Source organism: Dama dama, chromosome 14 (assembly GCF_033118175.1).
Source record: "Dama dama isolate Ldn47 chromosome 14, ASM3311817v1, whole genome shotgun sequence".
Classification (NCBI taxonomy): Eukaryota; Metazoa; Chordata; class Mammalia; order Artiodactyla; family Cervidae; genus Dama; species Dama dama.
In genome coordinates, this window is record NC_083694.1 from 17,173,066 (window position 1) to 17,199,333 (window position 26,268).

Here is a 26,268-nt window from a genome sequence, read left to right on the forward strand (position 1 = left end):
TCTGTTTAGTTTTTTGCCCCACTTTCTGATTGGGTCATTTATTTTTCTGGAATTGAGCTGCAGGAGTTGCTTGTATATTTTTGAGATTAATCCTTTGTCTGTTTCTTCATTTGCTATTATTTTCTCCCAATCTGAGGGCTGTCTTTTCACCTTACTTATAGTTTCCTTTGTTGTGCAAAAGCTTTTAAGTTTCATTAGGTCCCATTTGTTTAGTTTTGCTTTTATTTCCAATATTCTGGGAGGTGAGTCATAGAGGATCTTGCTTTGATTTATGTCAGAGAGTGTTTTGCCTATGTTCTCCTCTAGGAGTTTTATAGTTTCTGGTCTTACATTTAGACCTTTAATCCATTTTGAGTTTATTTTTGTGTATGGTGTTAGAAAGTGTTCTAGTTTCATTCTTTTACAAGTGGTTGACCAGCTTTCCCAGCACCACTTGTTAAAGAGGTTGTCTTTTTTCCATTGTATATGCTTGCCTCCTTTGTCAAAGATAAGGTGTCCATAAGTTCGTGGATTTATCTCTGGGCTTTCTATTCTGTTCCATTGATCTATATTTCTGTCTTTGTGCCAGTACCATACTGTCTTGATGACTGTGGCTTTGTAGTAGAGTCTGAAGTCAGGCAGGTTGATTCCTCCAGTTCCATTCTTCTTTCTCAAGATTACTTTGGCTATTCGAGGTTTTTTGTATTTCCATACAAATTGTGAAATTCTTTGGTCTAGTTCTGTGAAAAATACCATTGGTAGCTCGATAGAGATTGCATTGAATCTATAGATTGCTTTGGGTAGAATAGCCATTTTGACAATATTGATTCTTCCAATCCATGAGCATGGTATGTTTCTTCATCTGTTTGTGTCCTCTTTGATTTCTTTCATCAGTGTTTTATAGTTTTCTATGTATAGGTCTTTTGTTTCTTTAGGTAGATATACTCCTAAGTATTTTATTCTTTTTGTTGCAATGGTGAATGGTATTGTTTCCTTAATTTCTCTGTCTGTTTTTTCATTGTTAGTATATAGGAATGCAAGGGATTTTTGTGTGTTAATTTTATATCCTGCAGCTTTACTATATTCATTGATTAGCTCTAGTAATTTTCTGGAAGAGTCTTTAGGGTTTTCTATGTAGAGGATCATGTCATCTGCAAACAGCGAGAGTTTCACTTCTTCTTTTCCTATCTGGATTCCTTTTACTTCTTTTTCTGCTCTGATTGCTGTGGCCAAAACTTCCAACACTATGTTGAATAGTAGTGGTGAGAGTGGGCATCCTTGTCTTGTTCCTGATTTCACGGGAAATGCTTTCAATTTTTCACCATTGAGGGTGATACTTGCTGTGGGTTTGTCATATATAGCTTTTATTATGTTGAGGTATGTTCCTTCTATTCCTGCTTTCTGGAGAGTTTTAATCATGAATGGGTGTTGGATTTTGTCAAAGGCTTTCTCTGCATTGAGATAATCATATGGTTTTTATCTTTCAATTTGTTAATGTGGTGTATTACATTGATTGATTTGTGGATATTAAAGAATCCTTGCATGCCTGGGATAAAGCCCACTTGGTCGTGGTGTATGATTTTTTAAATATATTGTTGGATTTGTTTGCTAGAATTTTGTTAAGGATTTTTGCATCTATGTTCATCAGTGATATTGGCCTGTAGTTTTCTTTTTTTGTGGCATCTTTGTCTGGTTTTGGAATTAGGGTGATGGTGGCCTCATAGAATAAGTTTGGAAGTTTACCTTCTTCTGCAATTTTCTGGAAGAGTTTGAGTAAGATAGGTGTTAGCTCTTCTCTGAATTTTTGGTAGAATTCAGCTGTGAAGCCATCTGGTCCTGGGCTTTTGTTTGCTGGAAGATTTTTGATGACAGTTTCGATTTCCTTGCTTGTGATGGGTCTGTTAAGATCTTCTATTTCTTCCTGGTTCAGTTTTGGAAGGTTATACTTTTCTAAGAATTTGTCCATTTCATCCAAGCTGTCCATTTTATTGGCATAGAGCTGCTGGTAGTAGTCTCTTATGATCCTTTGTATTTCAGTGTTGTCTGTTGTGATCTCTCCATTTTCATTTCTGATTTTGTTAATTTGGTTCTTCTCTCTTTGTTTCTTAATGAGTCTTGCTAATGGTTTGTCAATTTTGTTTATTTTTTCAAGAAACCAGCTTTTAGCTTTGTTGATTTTTGCTATGGTCTCTTTAGTTTCTTTTGCATTTATTTCTGCCCTAATTTTTAAGATTTATTTCCTTCTACTAACCCTGGGGTTCTTCATTTCTTCCTTCTCTAATTGTTTTAGGTGTAGAGTTAGGTTATTTGGCTTTTTTCTTGTTTCTTTATGTAAGCCTGTAATGCTATGAACCTTCCCCTTAGCACTGCTTTTACAGTATCCCATAGGTTTTGGGTTGTTGTGTTTTCATTTTCATTCATTGCTATGCATATTTTGATTTTTTTTTTATTTCTTCTGTGATTTGTTGGTTATTCAGAAGTGTGTTATTTAGCCTCCATATGTTTGAATTTTTAATAATTTTTTTCCTGTAATTGAGATCTAATCTTACTGCACTGTGGTCAGAAAAGATGACTGGAATGATTTCAATTTTTTTGAATTTCCCAAGGCTAGATTTATGGCCAAGGATGTGATCTATTCTGGAGAAGGTTCCGTGTGCACTTGAGAAAAAGGTGAAGTTGATTGTTTTGGGGTGAAATGTCCTATAGATATCAATTAGGTCTAGCTGGTCCATTGTGTCATTCAAGGTTTGTGTTTCCTTGTTAATTTTCTGTTTAGTTGATCTATCCAGAGTTGTGAGTGGGGTATTAAAGTCTCCCACTATTATTGTGTTACTATTAATTTCCTCTTTCATACTTGTTAGCATTTGCCGTACATATTGCGGTGCTCCTATGTTGGGTGCATATATATTTATAATTGTTGTATCTTCTTCTTGCATTAATCCTTTGATCATTATGTAGTGTCCTTCTTTGTCTCTTTTCACATCCTTTATTTGAAAGTCTATTTTATCTGATATGAGTATTGCGACTCCTGCTTTCTTTTGGTCTCCATTTGTGTGAAATATTTTTTTCCAGCCCTTCACTTTTAGTCTGTATGTGTCTCTTGCTTTGAGGTGGGTCTCTTGTAGACAGCATATATAGGGGTCTTGTTTTTGTATCCATTCAGCGAATCTTTGTCTTTTGGTTGGGGCATTCAACCCATTTACATTTAAGGTAATTATTGATAGGTGTGGTCCCATTGCCATTTACTTTGTTGTTTTGGGTTCACGTTTATACAACCTTTCTGCATTTCCTATCTAGAGAAGATCCTTTAGCATTTGTTGAAGAGCTGGTTTGGTGGTGCTGAATTCTCTCAGCTTTTGCTTGTCTGTAAAGCTTTTGAATTCTCCTTCATATCTGAATGAGATCCTTGCTGGGTACAGTAATCTAGGTTGTAGGTTATTCTCTTTCATTACTTTCAGTATGTCCTGCCATTCCCTTCTGGCCTGGAGGGTTTCTATTGATAGATCAGCTGTTATCATTATGGGAATCCTTTTGTGTGTTATTTGTTGTTTCTCCCTTGCTGCTTTTAATATTTGTTTTTTTGTGTTTGATCTTTGTTAATTTGATTAATATGTGTCTTGGGGTGTTTCACCTTGGGTTTACCCTGTTTGGGACTCTCTGTGTTTCTTGGACTTGGGTGGCTATTTCCTTCCCCATTTTAGGGAAGTTTTCAGCTATTATCTCCTCGAGTATTTTCTCATGGCCTTTCTTTTTGTCTTCTTCTTCTGGGATTCCTATGATTCGAATGTTGGGGCGTTTCACATTGTCCCAGAGGTCCCTGAGGTTGTCCTCATTTCTTTTGATCCTTTTTTTCTTTTTTCCTCTCTGCTTCATTTATTTCCACCATTTTATCTTCTACCTCACTTATCCTATCTTCTGTCTCCGTTATTCTACTCTTGGTTCCCTCCAGAGTGTTTTTGATCTCATTTATTGCATTATTCATTTTTAACTGACTCTTTTTTATTTCTTCTAGGTCCTTATTAAACATTTCTTGCATCTTCTCAATCTTTGTCTCCAGGCTATTTATCTGTAACTCCATTTTGTTTTCAAGATTTTGGATCATTTTTATTATCATTATTCTAAATTCTTTTTCAGGTAGATTCCCTATCTCCTCCTCTTTTGTTTGACTTGGTGGGCATTTTTCATGTTCCTTTACCTGTTGGGTATTTCTCTGCCTTTTCATCTTGTTTAGATTGCTGTGTCTGGACTGGTACAGCCAGTATTAAAGAATTCCAAGGGAGACTACAATCATGAGGAACAGAGGAAGAGCCTAAAGGAATGGCAGCAGATTAAAAAAAAGTGCAGGGCAAGAGGAATCTGGAAGGAAACTGAAAAAGATTGGTCTTTTACTTTTGCTTTTTCATATTGTCAATGCTAGAGGAACACATGCCTGTAATTTTGCTCAACTGAACTTTAAAAACGGATGAGAGCTTGATGGCATGGCAGTAATTCTTAAAAGAGAGTGATAATCCAGTTTAAGCTCTTCCCACTACTTGAGTAAACATCCCTGGTGGCTCAGACGGTAAAGCGTTTGCCTACAATGCAGGAGACCCGGGTTCAATCCCTGGGTCGGGAAGATCTCCTGGCGAAGGAAATGGCAGCCCACTCCAGTATTCTTGCCTGGAAAATCCCATGGATGGAGAATCTCCTAGAGAAGGAAATGGCAACCCACTCCAGTATTCTTGCCTGGAAAATCCCATGGATGGAGAAGCCTGGTAGGCTACAGTCCATGGGGTCACAAAGAGTCGGACACGACTGAGTGACTTCACTTCACTTCATAACATTTTCTAGGAGGCCACAATTATAGAGAATCAGGACCAGCTTACCAATGGGGTCATAATATGTTTTAGCTAATTTTTTAAATAGATTGAAAAATGATAGACATAAGGAACTCTCAGGGTGGCTGTGAACAAATGCTTCCTTTAATTCTCTCCATATCCACTTAGACACTCAAATGTTAGACCATCAAATTATGTCTGAATCACTCAACTAGGCCTTTTAAAATTAGTTATACTTGGATTATTAATTTAAGAGGATATAATATGTTTATTTCCACTTTAGCAAAACAACACAACTTAATGTGACTGCTGCTTTGTTCCTTACAACCTCCAAGTTAAGGACTCAGACTACATTTATTTCTCATACGAGTTATTCACAACTGGCATATACAGCCGGAAAATGGATTCTAAATCCATGTTTCTTCTGCAGAGGAAAGCCCATTTAGTTTACTGTTTCTTTACACAGTTATTTGTGTTAAAGGAAAGGTGAATAAAGTTAAAAAAAACAAATCAAGTAAAACATTTCTCATCTCATACTCCCCAGCACTGTTGAAAGCTATAATTTTTAAGTCATGAAGGAAATGCTTTTTGTTTTGGACAAAGTGAGAGTAGGGATCCATATTTCCTAAGAATTTAAATATATGGATTGGATGAGCAAAGCAGAGAGACCCTGTTCTATCAGGCTTGAGTTTCAGCCAGAATTGATTGATAGATCCTTTAGAAATTATCCATTATCATCAAAGTATCCATTTGATAGTTTACCTTTCCAAAAAATCCACTGCTGGTTTCTTCCTTTCAAAGGAACACTAAGCTTTTTGACATGAAACATTCTTTATATAGAAAACATCATTAGTGAATTCCTGGTGAGGAGCCATATGCCCCATATGTGGAATTTTCCATTTTATTCCCCATTTACTGGTAGGAAGTTCAGGTCTAATATTCTGAGGTACAACAACCCCTTCATTAGAAGAGTAATGGACAAGTAGGTCAGGACTCTTTGATGAGCACTAATATTACATTTCTGTTCAGAAGCTTCTTTATGCCTCTTGTTTCCCCACATGGAAAACAGCAGATAATAAAGATTAACAAAATAATTAGTTGATCACTAGCCCAAGTTTCTGAGCATATTTTTCTTCTAAAAGTAAATGATACTATCTTTCCCAGTTCTTAACCCACAGACCATTGTTATCAGGTAGATATGCATGCTTCCAGAATCTTTCCTATGCATTTATCTACAGAAATGAATACAATTTTCTATGTGTGGCTTTATACATAAAGATGCTATATATTAACAGAGTTCTATAACTCTACATTATATGTACAGATCACCCTGTTTCTTTAAATTGATGGAATTCCATAATGTGAATATATCGGAATAAATTTAGCAATTCCCCTACTCAAAAGACATTTAGATTGCTTCCAATATCTTGGCATTCAACAACAACAATAAAGGCTTCGATAGACATCCTGGTACATGCCTCCTTGTGAAGTTGTGGAAGTGTTATTTTCTGGCATTAGATAATAAAATTGAAGCTTGATTTGATTTCTAAGGTGATGGTCCCACTTACCAATCCCTCAAGCTGTGTTTGATAGCATATTTCCTCCATCTGTTCACTTGTCAAATTCCTTGATCCTTGTGGTCCATCTCAGAAGGCATCCACCCTTTAAGATCTTTCTTGAAGTCCCTGATGGGTTGTAATCTCTCTTCCAAGATTAACCTGAGCATTCTGTTCATTAATTCTCTCTTAACATCACCTCTAAGATTCTCTCTCTTTATGTCAATTTGGTTGCTTACCCTATCACTTCTACTTGATTGCAAGTTCTTGTGGGCAATGAATATTTTTACCAGCTTCAACAGGGAGTGTGGTGCTTGTTATATTTTAGCTGCACCAGGAATATTTAACTTTTGATTTTTAGAGGCATTTCATAGCCAAGTACAGAATATCTTTTTTCTTCCAAGGAAAACCACATCTAAGGAATTGAAGGCAAACTGCCTTGGGAGACTTATAGTTTAACTAAACTTGAAAAACAGGAAGCTAGAATATTATTTTGGATCCATATACTTTATTTCTTCTTCTTTGTTTGTTATGATAGAGTTTATAGCATTCATATCAAAATACCATATGAAAACTTCTTTTTCCCAACCATGGGTATTTTTTAATTACCTTGAGGGGCTGCCTGCAGAGTCTGACCTAGAAAAGGCTCACTTGAAGTGCATCCAGCAGATGTACAAGCTCTAAGTGTGAAGCTGTAGTTGGTGTATGGCTGGAGACCTAGAAAGAGCAAACAAGAAATCAAGTACCTCTTGAGAGGATTATTTATTATCAGGTAAACACTAGCAGTCACATGCAGAGTTGCAGATATGATATCCAAAATTTTTAAGAGCAGAAAACACTCCAAGGGAGAAAGGAACTTCATAAGTAGCTCAGTATTAAAAGAAATTTCATTTCTCAACTGATAAAACAATAAACTCCAAGCCTTCAAAGAGATCTGAAAATTCTTGTCATCCACCCATCCATCTATCTTTCTATTAACTCCTCTGTACCAGGCATCATTGAAGAGACTCCCCTGCCGAGGGGATCGAGGTGCTCCATCTCCCAAACAGCCCATTCCATCTCTAGAGAGCTCTAGAGTTCTTTTTGTTTGGTGTGAAAGTCCTTCTTTATATTGTGGTGAACTCTTTCTAACACTTCCACCCACTAGGGACACAGAGAACAAATCTAATTTCTTTTCCACATGACAGTTCTTCAAATATTTGCAGACAGTTATCAAATCCCCCCTGAGTTTTCTCTTCTCCAGGCTAACCATCCCAGTTTCTGCAACTGCTTCTTATATGAACAGGAGAAGGGAGGAAAAAAAAATAAAAAGAAGGTTAGAGTGAACATTTTTAGCCCCAAGCCATATTCAGCTCATTATTAACTTTTCTTTTAACTTTGCATTTCTTCACCATATACGCCCCTACTGTACTATCTCACAATTCGGTAGTTTTTTGTGAGGTATGTTGTTTTTGTGTTTACACATAGATTAGACATATTATGAAGAGGGAACAGTGTTTACTCTCTCTTTTATATTAAGATGTATAATGTAGCACAGCAATTGCTCAATAAATTCTCAGGAAAAGAAGGAACAGCAATCCACCAACAACAGATACACTGGTATCTGCTGGCAATCCACAAATACCAGTTAAATATTGTTCCATGTCCATTCCAAACTCCCTAAGGATCCTTTTCCCCCACTGTGCCCCCTCCATGCCCCCTGGAACCATAAGTTCATTTCCTAAGTCTGTTTCTCTTTTGTAAGCTCATTTGTCTCACTTAATGTTAGATTCCATGTATAAGGAATGTCATTTTGATACTTCTCCTTCTCTGTCTGCACTAACTGCTATATTTAAAATGGATCACCAACAAGTTCCTACTGCGGAGCATGGGGACCTCTGCTCAGCGTTATGCGGCAGCCTGGATGGGAGGGGAGCTTGGGGGAGAAAGGATATATGCATATGGATGGCTGAATCCCTTCTCTGTTCACCTGACACTGTCACATTGTTAATCAGCTATAACCCAGCACAAAATAAAGTTACACGTTGGTAGATTTCACCACGGCATGGTCAGTGACCTTTCAGAAGTGACTTAGCTTCATTCTGCTTTGATCTACTGATCTGTAAAATAAGGAATCACTGCAGCTAGTCGCTAAGGCTGTTGAGAAGTACTTAGGGTAGTACTTTATTTTATTAGAAACAACTTTAAGACTCAGCAGCATTCAACAAGAATACATCGAGGCTAACATTCGTTGCCTTGACTCCTGGGCAAAGTAAAACAAAGCCAAAGCTTTCAAAATATTTTCTGATAAAAGAACAGGACAATATCTACGTCAAATAATTGGGCTAAGTTACATCATGGATCCAATAAATTTCTATACTTATTTTTTCATGAATTTTGAACTGTTTTCACATATTCTGTTCTTTTGGTGAGCAGACTCTTCTTCCAGACATTTATGTGTCACTCTGTCACCTTACGTATATCTGTTCAAATGCTATATTTTAAAAGATTTTGGTCTTTATCTACACACAGTTTATCTACACACAACAGCCAGTACTTTTTATCCTCTAAAATTACTTTCTTCTTTCATAGCCTTCCACACTATCAGATGTTTTATTACATGGTTATTTATTTATTGCTTGTCTCCACCTCTGTGACATAAGCTCAAAAAGAACAAGGACTTGGTTTTGCCCACGACTGTATCCTTTGAATAGTGACAGGCACAAAGCAGGTGCTCATTAAGTGAAGGAAAAAAATTAATTAACTAGTTCACTTAGAATTGGAGCAGTAGTCTGACTTCTCTGCTAAAGCCATAATGTTCTGTAGCTGGAGCTGCTCCAGGATTCAGCTTCAAAACCCTTAGTGTTTCCTTATCAATTTAATGATAAGATGTGGATACTTATTTGATTATAATCTTCTACTTGGCTGCTATGGAGGATTTACATACTTCTGATAGTTACCTGATTTACAGATGAGGAATATGATGAAAGATCTAGGCCATTTCCAAGCCTTGTGGGTTTGATAAAAGCTTATAGGAAAATGCTCAAGATTATAAAATATAGAGCTCAAGAGAAAATGGAAGGAAATATTTAAGAATGAAGGTCAGGGATGGTGGTGACTGATTTAGTCTGACAAAGTTACCTTCTTTACTCCCATTACTGAAAAATGGGGTCTTGATCCTTGTAACACCATTGTATCTGAGTATCTTAGTTTCCCACTTAGAAGGTAAGCCCTTTGAGAGTAAGGATGGTATCTTTTAACGTTTTTAAAATCATTTCTCCCCATGTATTCAACATGTTTGAAAATTTTTTTAATGAAGACCAGGTCATAAAAGCATCCAATAAGGATGGCATGGTTGTGATGCTATGATATGTCCATGTACCATCACAAGTGTGATGTGACCAAACAGGCCCTTCCTCTTAATTCCATAGGGACTCTTGCTCACAGCATCAATTTCATTGAGTAGGAGATTTTTCTCTACTTGCATAATACTATTAAAATAAAAACAAAACTAATATAATCTATGAACAATAAATATTTTCTAGATTTTTTTTTCCCCTGAATGTCAGGCTTAAGTATGGCTAGCAAAAATGAAGCAATACTTGATTTTTCTCTGGAATAGTCTGACAAAAAAAAAAAAAAAAAGCCTTTGTTCTCTTCCACATTTAGTATTCTGGTTGGTCTGGTTTCAGACTTTTGAAGGAAAATTTAGGATGGGTTTTAGGAAAACAAGAGAAATCATCCCAGAGGTGTACTAAGATTGATTAGAAGATTGAAGGTATTTGTAATGAGGACTGTAGCTAAAAGAAAATCTACATATATAAAAACAAAAGTTGTTTTTTCCTCACAAAATTTTTCTAAAGGGGGTTAAGTGTCATCCATTTCACACTAGAAGACAGATGTATGGAGATGGTACAGCCACAGAGCAGTCAGCCCTTAAAGAAGTTTTGATAGACTGAGGAAGGTGTGCCAAAGGAGTCTGCCACAAGGTGTTTAAATTGAGAGGGGTGGGGTGGTTTAGTAGAGGATCGGGCCAGAGTTAGTGAAGGAATATTCATCTCTTGCAGACACTGGAATACCAGAATTCAGGGCGGTGGGCAGGATGCAGAACTGAGTATTAAGCAGAGAGCACTGGTCAAAAAGTCGAAAGATTATCAACTAAGTGAGGTAAGTCAGAGAGAGAAAGACACATATTATATATCACTTGTATGTAAAATCTAAAAAAAAATTATGCAGGTGAACTTATTTACAAAACAGAAATAGATTCATAGACATAGAAAAGAAACTTATGGTTACCAAAGGTGGAAAGGGTTGGGGAGGGATAAATTAGAGGAGTTTGAGATGAACAGACACACACTATTATACAGAAAATATTACACTATATTATACTATACTATATTATATAATATACTATAATATTATACTATACTACTATACAGAAAATATTTTCCTGTATATATACACACATATATATGTATATATATATGTATCTTTGCCAACAAAAGTCCATCTAGTCAAAGCTATGGTTTTTCTGGTAGTCATGTATGGATGCGAGAGTTGGACTATAAAGAAAGCTGAGTGCTGAAGAATTGATGCTTTTGAACTGTGGTGTTGGAGAAGACACTTGAGAGTCCCTTGGACTGCAAGGAGATCAAACCAGTCCATCCTAAAGAAAATCAGTCCTGAATATTCATTGGAAGGACTGATGCTGATGCTAAAACTCCAATACTTTGGCAACTGATGCAAAGAACGGACTCCCTGGAATGACTCTGATGCTGGGAAAGACGGAAGGCAGGAGGAGAAGGGGACGACAGAGGATGACATGGTTGAATGGCATCATCAACTCCATGGACATGACTTTGGGCAAGTTCCAGGGGTTGGTGATGGACAGGGAAGCCTGGCGTGCTTCTGTCCATGGGGTCGCAGAGAGTCAGTAGTGACTGAGCGACTGAACTGAACTGATACAGAAAATGATAACCAACAAGGTACTACTATATAGCACAGGGAACTATATTCAATATCTTTTAATAGCCTATAGTGGAAAATAATCTGAAATATATATGTATATATACATACACATATATAACTGAATCACACTGATGTATACCTGAAACACTGTAAATCGACTATACTTCAAAAAGAAAAACTTATAAAAATAAGTCAGAGGAGTTCAAAGACATCTCCAAATCAAAAGGAGTGGAAGTAGGGAACTGGAGAAAAGAAGCAAAGTTTGAAGAACAAGAAAGATTAGAGCGGGAGGCATGAGGCTGGAAGTGAAGGGGGCAGGGATGATGGCTTATTCATGGGCAGTTTGTCTCCCAGAGATGCTTCAGCCCCTGCAGTGCTGGGCAACTGACCAGGTGAAAGGACCAGGTGGGTCAAGCATAGACTCAGACTCATTTCAACTGACATTCACTAGCTTGTATCATGCAACTCTACACCTGTAATATTTAACTTCCAGAGTATAGTCATACATTTTTTTTTTTTGGCTTTTTTATTGAGTCATACAGTTTTGATAACAAAACTTGAATTTTCTTTGGAGAAACCAGTCTTTGGCCACTATCAGGCCTTGTGCTTGGTTGAGAGGTGACTTCGCCCAGGTCAGGACACAGATCAACACTCAATCCTGAGCAATGGTAGCAGCATTTTGTGACCTCATTCAGGCCACTGTACAGAACTTTCATTCATTTTTATATGGTTCTTTTTCCACTGTATAAAGCTTGAGAATGGAGGAGAGCTCAGAGGAAAAGAAACTGTGTCCTGCAGATGTCATTTGGAGGAAAGAAATAGAGGAAAACAATAGAATGGGAAAGACTAGAGATCTCTTCAAGAAAATTAGAGATACCAAGGGAACATTTCATGCAAAGATAGATACAAGAAAGGACAGAAATGGTATGCACCTAACAGAAGCAGAAGATATTAAGAAGAGGTGGCAAGAATACACAGAAGAACTATACAAAAAAGATCTTCATGACCCAGATAACCATGATGGCATGATCACTCACCTAGAGCCAGACATCCTGGACTGCAAAGTCAAGTGGGCCTTAGAAAGCATCACTACGAACAAAGCTAGTGGAGGTGATGGAATTCCAACTGAGCTATTTCAAATCCTAAAAGATGATGCTGCAAAAGTGCTGCACTCAACATGCCAGCAAATTTGGAAAACTCAGCAGTGGCCACAAGACTGGAAAAGGTCAGTTTTCATTCCAATCCCAATTAAAGGCAATGCCAAAGAATGCTCAAACTACCATACAATTGCATTCATCTCACACACTAGTAAAGTAATGCTCAAAATTCTCCAAGCTTCAATAGTATGTGAACCGTGAACTTCCAGATGTTCCAGCTGGATTTAGAAAAGGCAGAGGAACCAGAGATCACAGTGCCAACATCCTCTGGATCATAGTAAAAGGAAAAGAATTCCAGAAAAACATCTACTTCTGTTTTATTGACTATGCCAAAGCCTTTGATTGTGTGGATCACAACAAACTGGGAAATTCTTCAAGAGATGGGAACACCAGACCACCTGACCTGCCTCTTGAGAAATCTGTATGCAGGACAGGAAGTAACAGTTAGAACTGAACATGGAACAACAGACTGTTTCCAAATAGGGAAAGGAGTATGTCAAGACTGTATATTGTCACCCTGCTTATTTAACTTATATGCAGATTACATCATGAGAAACACTGGGCTGGAAGAAGCACAAGCTGGAATCAAGATTGCTGGGAGAAATATCAGTAACTTCAGATATGCAGATTATACCACACTTGCGGCAGAAAGCAAAGAAGAACTAAAGAGCCTCTTGATAAAAGTGAAAGAGGAGAGTGAAAAAGTTGGCTTAAAACTCAACATTCAGAAATCCAAGATCATGGCTTCCAGTCCCATCATTTCATGACAAATAGATGGGGAAACAGTGGAAACAGTGACAGATTTTATTTTTGGGGGGCTGAAAAATCACTGCAGATGGTGACTGTAGTCATGAAATTAAAAAGATGCTTGCTCCTTGGAAGAAGTTATGACCAACCTAGACACATATTAAAAAGCAGAGACATTACTTTGCCAACAAAGGTTCATCTAGTCAAAGCTATGGTTTCTCCAGTAGTCATGAATGGATGTGAGAGTTGGACTATAAAAAAAGCTGAGCACCGAAGAACTGATGCTTTTGAACTGTGGTGTTGGAGAAGACTCTTGAGAGTCCCTTGGACTGCAAGGAGATCCAACCAGTCCATCCTAAAGGAGATAGTCCTGGGTGTTCATTGGAAGGACTGATGTTAAAGCTGAAACTCTGATACTTTGGCCACCTGATGTGAAGAACTGACTCATTAGAAAAGACTCTGATGCTGGGAAATATTGAAGGCGGGAGGAGAAGGGGATGACATTAGATGAGATGGTTGGATGGCATAACTGACTCGATGGAGATGATTCTGAGTAAACTCTGCGAGTTGGTGATAGACAGGGAAGCCTGGCGTGCTGCAGTCCATGGGGTCAGAAAGAGTCAGACACGACTGAGCAACTGAACTGAACTGATGTCCTTTGGCAGCCTTGAGTGAGCCACACCTAAAGTCTACACATGATTTTTGTTTGTTTGTTTGTTTCATGAGCCTTTAAGTGCCCATTTGTTAACCCTGGTTGAACTATTTTTGGTGACCTTCAAGAAATAGAGTTATAAGTGATACTACTATTATAATTGCTAATAATGTTACATGTGTATATAGGGTCAGAGTCTTCTATGTTACACACAGAGAGCATAAGCAGCTATTATTATTGTGTATGACGTGATCTGCCTTTATACAAGCTAGAAAGAGGTACCAGATTATGGGAGAGAGAATTAGCAAGAACATGCAAAAGTCTGGTGAAAAGGTGAGGAGGTTTCACCTTTAATATCACCAGAACAAGAAATATTGTCCCTGCCTCAAAGGTAGGAATACAGGCTGAGAGAATCACATAGGGACATGGTGAACAAATGGTCGGGTTGGAGTAGGGACAAACCAATGATTTTAACACCAAGTCCTGTGCTGTCACCATCAAATAAGAGTTATATCAAACACAATGAAAATTTTCAATGACTGCCTTCCCTCTAAAGATTAAATAGTATCTGAATGATATAAAAGGGGTAGAAACCATTGCAGTTGTTCTTAAAGTGAAATACAATGGAAGGATTTCATTCAAAACACAAATTAATACAAAATTTAAAAAACAAAATTTGGTATTTTTTATTTCATTTTTTTCTCCTCTTTTCACTTAACTCTATACACTAATTAAATGGATTTTTTGAGAAATGCAGTTATTCTCTAAGGAAGTTGCTTATTTAATTGCATAAAGAACATACCAATTAAAGTTTCAGTTCCATACAATTCAGTTGTTCATTTGCGTCCAACTCTCTGGGACCTCCACGGACTGCAGCATGCCAGGCTTCCCTGTCCACCACCAACTCCTGGAGCTTGCACAAACTCATGTCCATCAAGTCGGTGATGCCATTCAACCATCTCATCCTCTGTTGTCCCCTACTCCTCCTATCTTCAATCTTTCCCAGCATCAGGGTCTTTTTAAGAGTCAGCTCTTTGCATCAGGTGGCCAAAGTATTGGAGCTTCAGCATCAGCATCAGTCCTTCCAATGAATATTCAGGACTGATTTTCTTTAGGATGGACTGGTTTGATCTCCTTGCAGTCCAAAGGACGCTCAAGAGTCATCTCCAACAGTTGAAAAGCATCAATTCTTTGGCACTCAGCTTTCTTTATAGTCCAACTCTCACATCCTTACTGGAAAATCCATAGTTTTGACAATAAAGATCTTTGCTGGCAAAGTTAAGTCTCTGCTTTTTGATACTGCTGTCTGTTTGTCATAGCTTTTCTTCCAAAGAGCAAGAGTCTTTTAATTTCATGGCCGCAGTCACCATCTGCAGTGATTTTGGAGCCTAAGAAAATAAAGTGTGTCACTGTTGCCACTGTTTCCCAATCTATCTGCCATGAAGTGATGGGACGAAAGCCATGATCTTTGTTTTTTGAATGTCGAGTTTTAAGCCAGCCTTTTCACTCTCCTCTTTCACTTTCATCAGGAGGCTCTTTAGTTTCACTTCAATTTCTGCCATAAGGGTGGTGTCATGTGCATATCTGAAGTTATTGATATTTCTCCCGGCAATCTCGATTCCAGCTTATACTTCATCCAGTCTGCCATTTTGCATGATGTACTCTGCATATAAGTTAAATAAGCAAGGTTATAATATACAGCCTTGATGTACTCCTTTCTCAATTTGGAACCATCGTTCTATGTCCAGTTTTAACTGTTGCTTCTTGACCTGCATTCAGATTTCTCAAGAGGCAGGTCAGGTGGTCTGGTATTCCCATCTCTTTTAGAATTTTCCACAGTTTGTTGTGATCTACACAGTCAAAGGCTTTAGCGCAGTCAATGATGCACAAGTAGATGCTTTTTTGGAATTCTCTTGCTTTTTCTGTGCTCCATCAGATGTTGGCAATCAGATCTCTGGTTCCTCTGCCTTTTCTCAATCCACCTTGACCATATGGAAGTTCTCAGTTCAGGTACTGTTGAAGCCTAGCTTGGAGAATTTTGAGCATTACTTAGCTAGCGTGTGAAATGAGTGTGACTGTGTGGTAGTTTGAACACCCTTTGGCACTGTCTTTCTTTGGGATTGGAATGAAAACTGACCTTTTCCAGTTCTGTGACCACTGCTGAGTTTTCCAAATTTCCAATTTCCAAATTGAATGCAGCACTTTCACAGCATTGTCTTTTAGGATTTGAAATAACTCAGTTGGAATTCTATCACCTCCACTAGCTTTGTCCGTAGTGATGCTTCCTAAGGCCCACTTGATTTTGCACTCCAAGATGTCTGGCTCTAGGTGAGTGATCATGCCATCGTGGTTATCTGGGTCATGAAGATCTTTTTTGCATAGTTCTTTTGTGTATTCTTGCCACCTCTTTTTCATATCTTTTGCTTCTGTTAGATCCATACAGTTTCTGTCCTTTATTGTGTCCATCTTTGCATGAAATGTTCCCTTGGTATCTCTAATTTTCTTGAAGAGATCTCTAGTCTTTCCCATTCTATTGTTTTCCCCTATTTCTTTGCATTGATTACTTAGGAAGGCTTTCTTATCTCTCCTTGTTATTCTTTGGAACTCTGCATTCAGATGGAGATGCATTTTATCTGAAACTAAAGTTTACTTAACATTTACTACTTGCAGGCCTTCTTCCATGTACTTCCTAGACATTAACTGACACCATTAAAGCCCTTGCAGAGTAAGACAATTACTCCCAGAGGAACTGCTGTTCTCTGCTCAGATAACAGGAGCCAAAGCATAGACAGATGAAGGAACTCACCTCTGATGACAGAGATAGGAAAGGGTGAGGTCAGGATGCAATTCTGGGCAGTTGGGACTTACCTGGTGGCTCAGATGGTAAAGCGTCTGCCCATAATGTGGGAGACCCAGGTTCAATCACTGGGTTGGGAAGATATCCTGGAGAAGGAAATGGCAACCCACTCCAGTATTCTTGCCTGGAAAATCCCATGTATGGAGGAACCTGGTAGGCTACAGTCCATGTGGCCGAAAAGAGTCAGACATCACTGAGCGACTTCACTTTCTTTCTTTTCTTTTTGGGCTGAAAAATGTGACCCAGAGCAGTTGGATCAGTCCTATGAGGCTTCTAAGTAAAATGACACAGATCCTTCAAGGCCTAGTAACACTTCTGGTAATATAAGAAATCCATATGGGGCTAGGTATTTGAATATTTTCATTTGGAATATGAGCACAATTCATGTTCAGGGGCAGACTCAGCTTAGCAGTCTGAAATTAGACTCTTTGGGTCTAATCCTTATCTACCTATCAGCTACTACCACAAGCCAGCTTATTGACCTCTGTTTCCATATACGTAAACTGTGGGCACAGGAATATAGACTGCTTAATTGAACCACAGGCTAATATGAAAGATGACAAGAGATGAATCCAATATTTGCATATTCTATTCTTAGGTCCAGTAGTCATGTACAAGGTGAGAATTAGACCATAAAGAAGGTTGAGTGCTGAAGAATTGATGCTTTCGAATTGTGGTGCTGTACAAGACTCTTGAGAGTCCCTTGGACTGCCAGAAGGTCAAACCAGTCAATCCTAAAGGAAATCAACCCTGAACATTCATTGGAAGGATTGTTGCTGAAGCTGAAGTTCTAACACTTTGGCCACCTGATATGAAGAGCTGACTCACTGGAAAAGCCTCTGATGCTGCAAAATACTGAAGGCAAAAGGAGAAGGGGACAACAGATGAGGAGATGGTTAGATAGCATTACTGACTCAATCAGTCAGAAGTGAGTTCGTGACTGAACAACAATTTCTTAGGTCTTGTATTTTTCCTATTGTTAGAGGATTGATTTACTAATAGACTTGGTTCCAAAGTCTGTAAGTAAAGTGTGGACTGCCACGAGGCATAGATGATTTACATGAACTGGATGACCTTTCATATATATGACTCTGTAAAACTCAATAAAATCAACACATTTCAACTGGAATTTGCTGTCACTTTAAGGAAGCCCCTATTGGCAGTCCTTAAAATGAGATATATTTGAAATATTAGCAACAGGCAGTGAAAAGGGCACACCAATTGAAAACTACTCATGAACTGATCAGGATGAGAAAAGGGAAATAAAGAGATGTCTCCAAGGAACCGTTCTGACTGTAACTTAATCCTAAAGTCAAAGAGTAGAAGGAGAAAAGAAAACATCATTCAACTGCTCAGCATTGAATTAAAAGAGTAAGAAATAGCGGCTGTAGAACAGAGAAAGACAAACGTGTGGAGAAAAGCCAAGTATTTAACATTTCAGTGGAGTGGAGATTACTGTGGCTGCAAATTACCTGAATTTCCCTACAGGGAATCGTGTTCTCTTTTAAAGGAAAGAGGCATACTATAACCAAACTCATTACAATTACACTTTCAAGTAACATTCCTTTCAAGAGTAAATATGTGTTAAAAAGAGACTGCAAAAAGTCTGCCTATGGATCATAAAAAGATGATTTGGAAAACAAAACTCATGGCTCTGTATGTTACATTGGATGTACTCTATAAAGAACAGCTTGTTTCTCGTGTTTAATCTCCAGGCAGTCACGAAAAGGCTTTTTGTTCATCACAGTTTCAGATGGCTAGTGCTACCTCAAAATAGTCATTCAGTTGTCCTAAATATCATGTTACTCTTCTGAAGAATTACCAAATAATCCTAGAGAATATGTAATTTCACAAGTTCCTCAGTCAACTTGGTTAGTGATTAGTTCTAACCAAGTGCTAGAGGCCTGAATTACTTCAAAAAGCTTTTGTTAGGTGGTTACCAGGTATTGCCCACTCTGAGGGCAGTTACTTGTCCTGGCACCAGTTCACTCAAACTAGATGCTTGCCCTGGCCCATGTGAACCACATATCTAGTTTTACTGAAAAGAGCTGTCTTTTGCTTCCACCTGCCTGGGATCTCATTAAATGATTTTCCCCTCCCTCACCCAAGAACATTTCTGCTTGTGGAGGTTCCCAGAAACATCCAGCAGTCACTGTGATGAGTAGAGCTATGTCAGGGCTCGACTTTGGATTAACCTGATTCCACGTGAAAATTGAGATATTCAAAACTGGTACACTAAGGGATCATGGAATCACTTTAGATACACCAAATGTGCATTTAAATTATGGTTTGTGTCACAAAATTTGAATGTGAAATATTTCAGGAGCTCACAAGCTAGGGTCCCCTTTCCCGATAGTATCATCCATCATGATCTCAGCAGTGTCCATCCCTCTTAGTCAAGCCAATTTCTTGCCTCTCTGAGAGCACCCATTGGCACTGTCCATTTCTTGTATCAAGGCTTTGACATAGGAGTTCAGGTGATGTCTCATATGAACCACACATCAAAACATCAAAACTAGGGGGATCTTGCATTTAAAATACCAGTGAAAGAACTTTCAATTCTGACTACTTGCTACAAAGCTTATTTGCATTCTTAATTCCGTATTTAATGTGTAATTCTACTCCAGAGATTAAGCTCCTCCCCCTAGTATTAGAGTGATCAGATTCATCACAAGAACACTTCCTGAATGGATCACTAATTTGGCAGGCTCTCTTTCCAAATATATTAACATTCAGTTCAGTTCAGCTCAGTTCAGTCACTCAGTCGTGTCCAACTCTTTGCGACCCCATGAACCTCAGCACGCCAGGCCTCCCTGTCCATCACCAACTCCCAGAGTTTACTCAAATCCATGACGACCGAGTTGGTGATGCCATCCAGCCATCTCATCCTCTGTCGTCCCCTTATCCTCCTGCCTCCAATCCCTCCCAGCATCAGGGTCTTTCTCAATGAGTCAACTCTTTGCATGAGGTGGCCAAAGTACTGGAGTTTCAGCTTCAGCATCAGTCCTTCCAATGAACACCCAGGACTGATCTTTTAGATGGACCGGTTGGATCTCCTTGCAGTCCAAGGGACTCTCAAGAGTCTTCTCCAACACCACAGTTCAAAAGCATCAATTTTTCAGTGCTCAGCTTTCTTCACAGTCCAACTCTCACATCCATACATGACCTCTGGAAACACCATAGCCTTGACTAGATGAACCTTTGTTGTCAAAGTAATGTCTCTGTTTTTTAATATGCTATCCAGGTTGGTCATAACTTTCCTTCCAAGGAGTGAGTAAGCGTCTTTTAATGTCATGGCTGCAATCACAATTTGCAGTGATTTTGGAGCCTAAGAAATAGTCTGACACTGTTTCCATAGCTTCCCCATCTATTTGCCATGAAGTGATGGGACCAGATGCCATGATCTTAGTTTTCTGAATGTTGAGCTTTAAGCCAACTTTTTCACTCTCCTCTTTCACTTTCATCAAGAGGCTTTTTAGTTTCTCTTCACTTTCTGCCATAAGGGTGGTGTCATCTGCATATCTGAGGTTATTGATATCTCTCCCGGCAATCTTGATTCCAGCTTATGCTTCCTCCAGCCCAGCGTTTCTCATGATGTACTCTGCATATAAATTAAATAAGCAGGGTGACAATATACAGCCTTGAAGTACTCCTTTTCCTATTTGGAACCAGTCTGTTGTTCCATGTCCAGTTCTAACTGTTCTTCCTGTCCTGCATACAGGTTTCTCAAGACGCAGGTCAGGTGGTCTGGTATTCCCATCTCTTGAAGAATTTTTCACTGTTTATTGTGATCCACACAGTCAAAGGTTTTGGTATAGTCAATAAAACAGAAATAGATATTTTTCTGGAACTCTCTTGCTTTTTCGATGATCCAGCAGATGTTGGCAATTTGATCTCTGGTTCCTCTGCCTTTTCTAAAACCAGCTTGAACATTTGGAAGTTCACGGGTCATGTATTGTTGAAGCCTGACTTGGGGAATTTTGAGCATTACTTTACTAGCGTGTGAGATGAGTGCAATTGTGTGGCAGTTTGAGCATTCTTAGGGATTGCCTTTCTTTGGGAAAGGCAGTAACATTTTCTTTGGGAAAGGCATATTAACAATATTAATAAGATAATCCAAGGAAAGACCCTTGCTTTTGATTTTTTTTATCACTGTATTAACAAATATTTTTCTGTCTTGGAGTTTGGTGTTGTATTAGACCAAAGCCTCTTTTATCCTACATTTTCAATCAGAATCTTCTTCTCTAGAACAAAATGTGCCATCATGTAGCAGCAAAGTCTGATGCTTAAATGAGCCACAACAAAGACATATATCTCAGAGAAGAAGGAAACTGGATAGAACTGCTGGGAATGAAACAGAAGTAGTGATTGCCCAGGCAAAGTACCTTGGAATATCTGGGATTCCAAGGGATTTTTTTTTTCCTTTAAATACTGGTGTCTAGACAGCTGATGCATATAATGCTTTGGCTATGATATTATATCTGTAAGAATGATAAAAGAGAAGAAGAAATAGTGGTTGATGTTGTGCTATTTTTTTGCAAGTATTTAGGCTCCTTGGAATTTGAAAAATGAAAACAAGATGAATTCTCACATCTACTTTCACAGGTCTGATGCTTGGTGGCCAGTCCAGGTGGTAGTGGGGGAAATACAGCCCAGAGTATCATACATGACAACAGAGGCTCCTGAAGCTGCTCTGAGGACACAATAGCCATCCCAGTTTTCATCCTGTTTCAGTTAAAGATTTATTTACTGTATCAGTTCAGTTCAGTTGCTCAGTTGTGTCCAACTCTTTGTGACCTTATGGACTGCAGCACGCCAGGCTTCCCTGTCCATCACAACTCCCAGAGTTTGCTCAAACTAATGTCCACTGAGTCAGTGATGCCATCCAGCCATCTCATCCTCTGTCGTCCTCTTCTCCTTCTGCCTTCAATCTTTCCCAGCTTTCTAATGAGTCAGCTTTTCCCATCAGGTGGCCAAAGTATTGGAGCTTCAGCTTCAGCATCAGTCCTTCCAATGAAAAATCAGGATTGATTTCCTTTAGGATTGACAACCTTGCAGTCCAAGGGATTCTCAAGAGTCTTCTCCAACACCACAGTTCAAAAGCATCAATTCTTTGGCACTCAGCCTTCTTTACAGACCAACTCTCACATCCAAACATGACAACTGGAAAAACCATAGCTTTGACTAGATGGACCTTTGTTGGCAAAGTAATGTGTCTGCTTTTTAATATGCTGTCTAGATTGGTCATGGCTTTTCTTCCAAGAAGCAAACATCTTTTAATTTCATGGTTGAAGTCGACATCTGCAGTGAGTTTGGAGCCCAAGAGAATAAAGTCTATCACTGTTTCCATTGTTTCCCCATCTATTTGCCATGAAGTGACGGGACTGGATGCCATGATCTTTGTTTTTCTGAATGTTGAGTTTTAAGCCAGCTTTTACACTCTCACTTCCATCAAGTGGTTCTTTAGTTTCTCTTCACTTTCTGCCATAAGGGTGGTGTCATCTGCATATATGAGGTTACTGATATTTCCTCCGGTAATCTTGATTCCAGTTTATGATTCATTCAGCCTGGCATTTCTCATGATGTACTCTGCATATTAGTTAAATAAGCAGGGTGACAATATACAGCCTTCATGAACTCCTTTCCCAATTTGGAACCAGTCTATTTTTCCACGGTCAAAGGCTTCAGTACGGTCAGTGAAGCAGATTTTTTCTGGAATTCCCTTGCTTTTTCTATGATCTGACAGATGTTGGCAATTTGATCTCTGGCTCCTCTGCCTTTTCTAAATCCAGCTTGAACATCTGGAAATTCTCAGTTCATGTACTGTTGAAGTCTAGCTTGGAGAATTTTGAGCATTACTTTGCTAGCGTGTGAGATGAATGCAATTGTGCAACAGTTGGAACATTCTTTGGCACTGCCTTTCTTTGGGGTTGGAATGAACACTGACCTTTCCCAGTCCTGTGGCCACTGCCAAATTGTCCAAATTTGCTGGCATGTTGTGTGCAGCTCTTTCACAGCATCATCTTTTAGGATCTGAAATAGCTCAGCTGTAAATCCATCACCTCCACCAGCTTTGTTCATAGTGACCACTACTATATATAAAATAGATAATCAACAAGGACCTACTGTATAGCACAGGGAATTCTACTCAAACTTTGTAATAACCTATAAGGAAGAGGAATCTGAAAAAGAATGGATATATGTATATATGTGTGTGTGTGTATGAATCAGTTTGCTATGTACTTGAAAGCAATACAACCCTATAAATCAACTATACTCTAATATAATTAAAAAAGAAGTTTACTGCCAATAAATTCAAACTGCCAGAGACCAGGGCACAAAAGCTATGCAGTAACCTCAGACCATGCTTAGAAGGATCCTGAGCGTGGGTCAGTTTTCATCGTCCCAAAATTCTTAATGATTTTTGAACAAAGGAACCCCATGCTTTCAATTTGCATTGGGCTTCGCAAATTGTGTCACCCATCCTGAGCTCTAGCTGTGTCTGACTGTGATTTTTATATCTGATCAATATGGAATCTAGTTCAGATACTACTGGGTTGCCCAAAAATTTTGTTTGGATTTTTCTGTAAGCTGTAATGGAAAAACCTGAATGAAATTTTTGGCCAACCCAAGAGTTTACTACTCAACATTTATTCATTCAACAAGGATTTTCAAAACACTTAACGTCTGTTAGGTACTGTGATAGGTCACAGGACAGGTAACACAATGGCAAAAGGAAGCTGCCGCCTCTGCTCTTAAAAACTTTTAACTCCTGGTTGAGGAGTAGAGACAAGTAATAGATATTCAATGAAGTATGATAAAAACCATGAGAGTCGAGTGTAGGATCCTATTGGAGGACATGATAGAGTTACCTAAATGTAAACTCTTCATGTAAAAAAGTCCACATTTTGGGATATGGATGGTCAAACTATGTTTTCTTTGTTTCAAAAGTGGTATGTACTATATCTGTTTCAGTACATTAGTAGTACACTTTCTGCTACAATTAGCCCTGGTAGGATTTATGCTGTTTTATCACAGAAGGTTTTTACAAGTTTCTAATAGTATGAGAAAAGAAGACAGATTATTCTTTCCTTGTTAACTTAAAGCTGGTAACTCTTCCCCTTTCAGTGAAATGAAATGATGAGCAACTTTCAGTGAATTATTTGGAAAACATTTCCCCCAGAGTTAAGAGACACATAAGTCCTTCTCATGTCTGCTGCTAAAGAGGACATGATTAATTCATTATGTTCTCGGTGTCCCTAATCATTTCGTTAATCCTTTCCCCCCTCTCCTCTACCCCGATGCCCATGTTAGGAGGTCCACATTTCAAGCGCGGCAACCCAAAGTGGAACAATGCCACTGCTGACGTCCCATCTGTCCTGTGCAGGATGGTGGGCATGTCTAGTAATAAATGATACGAAAAGGTCTTTTATTGACAAGCTGCCACACGCTGTTTGCATTAGCGAATCTGAGAAGATGATGGCTGCTCCCCTTGGTCCCCATGGTACTGGGCTCAGTGAGATAGCAGAAAGCGCTCTGGTTTACTTAGAGCATTGATAACACCTCTAAATAATTAACTGAGGACTTCCTGTCTTCAATTACTTAATGCTTTTTTTTTTTTTAACATCTTGAGAGGATTATAAGCAATTTATGGATTTCACATGATGAGTGCATTTGCCTCTATTCCCACAAAGCATTTATGGGATCATGTTTCTAAAGCTTTGAGGTAATTAAAAATAAGCATGGAGACAATGGGGCTGGTGCTAGGTGCCCTCTTTCATTTCTGTCATTTCTAGGGACCTAGATTCTCAGGCTCCTGGATGACTAGGGCTACAGCTTCATCAGTGTTTGACTGTGACTCAGGGAATGCCGCGGTTTTGGAAATGATGAGAAAAATCAAAACCTTTATCTCTGGGGGGGTTCCGGCAGCTCTTCAATCAAATGTTTGAGATTGCATGTGAAATAAATTTGATTATTTTAGTTCATTTCATAAACTCAATAAAACAGTCATTCCCATCATAAAATAGTTCCCTACTGAATTTGATCAGTCAACTAACCATGGAACTGAATTTTCCCTGGCAGATAAAATGTGTGAACACTACACAGGTCTCGGGTTTCAGATTTTCTAACGCCAAGCACCACACCTATCCCATAGGAACTACATATATGAGGGTATACTTAGTAAGGTTTTTTTGAATAAAGGTATATTTACTCATTTAACAAAGAAATCTGTTTAGGACTATATTGTCCAAGTGAAGTACCTTGTAAATCTGTCTAAAATAATACAGAAAGATGGATGAAATGAATTCTAACAGAATTTTTTTCCCTTTTAAAATCTTAAAAGAACTAAAGTTAAGTGGAAAAACTTTAAAATGTTTATCCCAATAAAAGAGGAACTTTGGCATTAAGTTATGCACATGAAATCTTCTCTGACATGAAAAAAGTCATAAAAAATGATAATAGAACTGGTGGAGTGAAAGTATTTAAACAAAAATCTTTGCAATTATTTTATAATTAAGGAGGTTATTGATTCTGTTGATTTGAACAACACAACTGAATTTGGTCTGCTGGCATGTAACTGTTGCTTTCTAAAAATGGAAACCATTACAGATGGCAATAGTTTGAAGCCTATGTTGATTGAGTAGACAGATTCTGTAGGAAGAGAATTCTTCATCCTTGTATCCCAGTTTATGGTGAAACTTTTATCGCTACAAAGTCTTCATAGACCTTAACTTTGCTTTCAAAACTCTGTAAATTAACATTCCACGGCATTTCTAAGTCATTCTTTTGATTTCTTCTACCCCATTCGGTACAGAGTTCTGTTGGAGCAGCACTACGCAAGCTAGTCCTTAACTTGTCACTAGCAACGGGAGCTTCTTAAGAGCAGCAGTCTAATTTTGGAGCACTTAATATACTATCTAGAACACAACAGGCAGGCTACATGTCTTTTATTTTTTTGAATGAAATGGTATTCTGATTTCCTTATAGATGGAAGCAGTAAATGCCTTGGGCACCCCAAGTAGGCCAGTTTTCACTTTCATCTTTCAAATATGGATATTAACACATTATTGACCAGAGATGTACTAATGCTACAGGTATTAGTTTCTGCAAAAATTCCCTGTTCGGTAATGTGTTTAAAACATCCCTCACTTACAAGGATGTGATGAGAATCACAGGAGTCAAAATGCAATGGTTCTTTAAAATTATAAATCACCATATACATGTAAGTTTTTACCATGGAAAATAACATCATTTTCATTACTGGTGATGATTTTCATTTTACTGAAATAAGGAACAAATTTGATCATCTAAATGGATGAGGGCTTTCCCATCCCCATTATCATCGGCTTAGTTCAGGATCGTCAGATCAGGATTGCAATGTGCTATACCACAAATATTTTATTAAGCACCTTCTGTAAGCTTATGGCACTTTTGGAAAACAGTGGACATCTGTCAGTGAGTGCTTGCTGTGTGTCAGGGAATTGTCCAGTTGAGAGTAAATCACGATGAATTTATTTTTTCCACCTGTACAGCACAGCCTGTGCCTCCTCTAAGA

The 26,268-nt window shown here is 38.4% G+C and overlaps 1 protein-coding gene across 1 annotated transcript in view; it reads right to left on the minus strand.

The window, feature by feature from the left end:
* USH2A (usherin) overlaps positions 1 to 26,268 on the minus strand; it is an 892,942-nt gene that overhangs the window by 169,410 nt on the left and 697,264 nt on the right. The window contains exon 55 of the mRNA XM_061161192.1: positions 6,962 to 7,069. Within this exon, the coding sequence (XP_061017175.1) occupies positions 6,962 to 7,069 (108 nt within the window). The remainder of the gene's footprint in view (positions 1 to 6,961; positions 7,070 to 26,268) is intronic.